The sequence below is a fragment of the Mesitornis unicolor genome, unplaced genomic scaffold (assembly GCF_000695765.1).
Source record: "Mesitornis unicolor isolate BGI_N332 unplaced genomic scaffold, ASM69576v1 scaffold48011, whole genome shotgun sequence".
Classification (NCBI taxonomy): Eukaryota; Metazoa; Chordata; class Aves; order Mesitornithiformes; family Mesitornithidae; genus Mesitornis; species Mesitornis unicolor.
The window spans coordinates 13,426-16,481 of record NW_010166707.1 but is presented as its reverse complement, the minus strand read 5'-3'; the positions used below and the strand labels follow the sequence as shown (position 1 = coordinate 16,481).

The 3,056-nt window shown below is 56.7% G+C and overlaps 1 protein-coding gene across 1 annotated transcript in view; it reads right to left on the bottom strand.

Annotated features, from left to right (window-relative positions):
• Positions 1–859: 859 nt before the first annotated feature.
• The window catches only part of RNF157 (ring finger protein 157), a gene marked incomplete at its 3' end in the record, with an annotated part of 10,889 nt that continues 8,692 nt past the window's right edge, over positions 860–3,056 (bottom strand). The window contains 4 exon segments of the mRNA XM_010195047.1: positions 860–990; positions 2,506–2,566; positions 2,830–2,895; positions 3,030–3,056. The exon segment at positions 3,030–3,056 is cut by the window's right edge and continues 30 nt beyond it. Of these exon segments, the coding sequence (XP_010193349.1) occupies positions 860–990; positions 2,506–2,566; positions 2,830–2,895; positions 3,030–3,056 (285 nt within the window).

Below are 3,056 nucleotides of genomic sequence, written 5' to 3'. Positions count from 1 at the left end.
TCAGCCAAAGGGGCAAGGCAGGGGCAGAGTTGCTTTCAGCTTTCCCACAAATGTATTGATGCAGACCTGGGCCCTCAGAAGACTTCATCTTGGCTTTTTCCAAGAAAGAAGAGGAGCCTGCAGCACAGGGCAGGGTCGCCAGCCCACTGCCCCCTTGGCCGGCATGGGGACAGGAGTGTCATCAATACATTTGTCACCTTTTGGCAACTCTGGGCAGGGAGGGGACACAAGCGCGGGTTGAGAAAACCGTGTTGGCACAGAGCGAACATGAACTTTCACACAGACGGAAAAGCCTGGGAGGTAGAAAGAAGAGAAAAAAGGGATGGAGAAGAGGAGAGAGGAAACAGAAGAAAAGTGGAAGGAGGATGGGAGAGAGAGCATGGAAATAGGGAAGAGGGGGATGAACTTCAGGGCTCTGCAGGACAACTTGCCCTGATGTGCCCCATCTCCCCGGCCCTGGAGGAAGAGGGGGAGGCAGGCAGCCCCTGTGGCTGTGGCTCATGTCCCAACCCAAAATACTGCTGTGCCCACCACAAGTCTGGGCCAGGCTATCATGGTGCCACACAACCGCCTTCCTGGGTAGGGCTACTGGCCCTGCAGTGCCAGCAGCCCCTTGACCAAGGGACAAGACCTTCCAGCAAAGCAAATCTGTGACCCCCCGGGAACATCCCAGTGGGGACAGGTCACCCTAATCTATGGCTGCTGGGTGGGATCATGCCTGGTGCTCAGCCCTGCAGCAGGACGGGTGGTAGGGTGCGGTGAGGACAACCTGGTTGGGATGGGGATGGTGGGGATGGGAGAGGAGGGATGGATGCAAAGGGCTGGGGTGATGCAGGGAAGAGTGGAACTGTCCCCCCACCCCAAGTTCATGTTCAGCAGACGGCCACTCACCAGGTAAGCAGGCCTCAGAGCACAGTTTATTGTCCAGCGCTTTCACGTGTGCGATGCCCAAGTCATTGTTATTGTCACACCTCAGACCGAGGAAAGCGCCTGTCCTCGGGCCTGGAAGGGAGTTAAGGCAGTTAATGCCGCGGCTCGGCGCTGGGGCTTGCCGGTGCCTTTTTAGCAGTGGGGTGGGGGATTTCTGGGTCTTTTCCTCTCCCCTGCCCACCCTCTTTAAAAAAAAAATAAAAAATTAAAAGAAGATAAAAATGATGTGTCTAGATGGGAGTGGGTGAAGAGCGGACAATAACGCCTGGGCACGGTCCGAGCTGCTCCTTTCTTTGCACCAGCCGCATCGGAGGGCAGCGAAAGAGCAACGATGCGGCAATGGGCACCAGCACGCGTGAACCTGCTTCCTCCACTGCCTGCCTGGGGTTCAACCAAACCTTCCCCCCCAGCATGGCCAAGCGGTCCCTGGTCAGTAGAGCCAGGCCACGGTGGCACCCATCACCTCCTGTCAGAGCCACTCCGGCACCGTCATTGCGTGTGGGAGAGCCACGGGGATGCCGGGAGGAGGCAGCAACTGGATGCGTGGGGCAAAAGAAGCCGTAGCCAAGCTTTGCAGGGGGGATGGAGGCTTTCAGGGCTAAGGGAGGTAACTCTGCTTCTTAGCATCACCTGTACGAGAGATCAGCCCCCAGGTCCTTACCTGCATCCCTCAGATGCAGGCGACTAAACCTCAGGGGGGATGTTCCCAAATAAGCCTGTAGCGCCCCCACAGGTACAGGACCATGTCCTAAGGAGAAAGGCTGTCCTGCTCTTGGAGTTGTTGGGATGCCTGTGGATGTCCTCCACATCCACCAGTTGCTCCCCAGTTGTCAGATTTGAGCGTCCCCATCAGCAAGAGCCTCCCTGTAGGGCAGAGGCCACATTTTGGGGATGGGTGTTCCTGCTTTCCAGCTTGGCTGAGTGTTCAGGTTGGATGGGGGAGCAGTTTAGGTATATTTTTGCTAACCAGAGACTTGCAAACATGGGAGGGGGCACACTGGGAGCCTCCCTGTCGCTCAAAAGAAATCCAAGGCCAATGGCAAGGGAGCGACCACATCTTTCCTTGGCTATTTGAGTACATGGGAGGAGGTGAAAGAAGCCCTTGATGTGGCTTGTGAAAGCACATTAAGGACAAGCCAAAAAAAAATTAGGAAAGCATCCCAAAGGGAACAGTTTTGCAAACCTTTCCTATGGGAACCAACCCACACACAAGGGTCCCTAAGGGGGAGACTTTCAAAGATGCAAGGAAAGACCTGTGTGAGGGGAAAAACATGGAGAAGCCTCTTCCACATTGAGCCCATTGGAAATGCCAACAGATCCTGCATGCCAGTCCCTTTCACATCCCACGCTGTGCTCACTGGGGTCCTCATGGCTGGTTTGGCTTCCCCCAACCCACTGGTGTTCAACCCACCCATGGGTGGCCCTGCTGTTATGGATGCTTTCCCAGTCCTACAGAGGCACCCAGGGCTCTCCTGGGTGGCAGGCAGAGGAGCTGGGGACAGCACAGTGCCTGCCACTCACTCGGCTGCCCACTGGTGACACCGAACCGAAAGCAGGGGGGGACAACAACAACGCAGGGCCTTTTACCGTCTTCCTGTGTGGGAGAGGCATCCTCGTCCTCCAGCACGTCGTTACCCTGCAGCACAAGAAAGAAGTAGCAAGCATTAGCAGCCCCATAGCATCCCGGCACTGTGATGAGGGCATCTCGGGTCCCTTTAGGGGAACATTCCTGGACCAGAAAGATGATCCTGGGTAGGGGACAGCCCCACCACCCCTGTCCATCCCAGGGCAGCCCCTTCCTCATCCCAGCCCCAAGGGTCCATGGTGCTGGCCCCCTGGCTTCCCTTTCCGCAGATGCAACCAAGGTCCCCCCAGCCCCGCGTGGGTGGTTATGGTTACCTCGGCATCGCGCTCCTCGGCCGAGATGCTGACAAAGTTTACATGTGGGGACTCCACAGGCGTTGACTGTGGGAAGAAGGTGGGAAAGATAGAAAAAAAAAATCATCTGGTGCTGGTGGGTTTGGAGGAGAAGTTACAGTCCATGGGGAAGCTCTCAAACCTGAGGGTGATGGGTGCCATCAAACCCCCCCTGCCCCTACCTCTCCATCGGAGGCCGTGGCACTGGC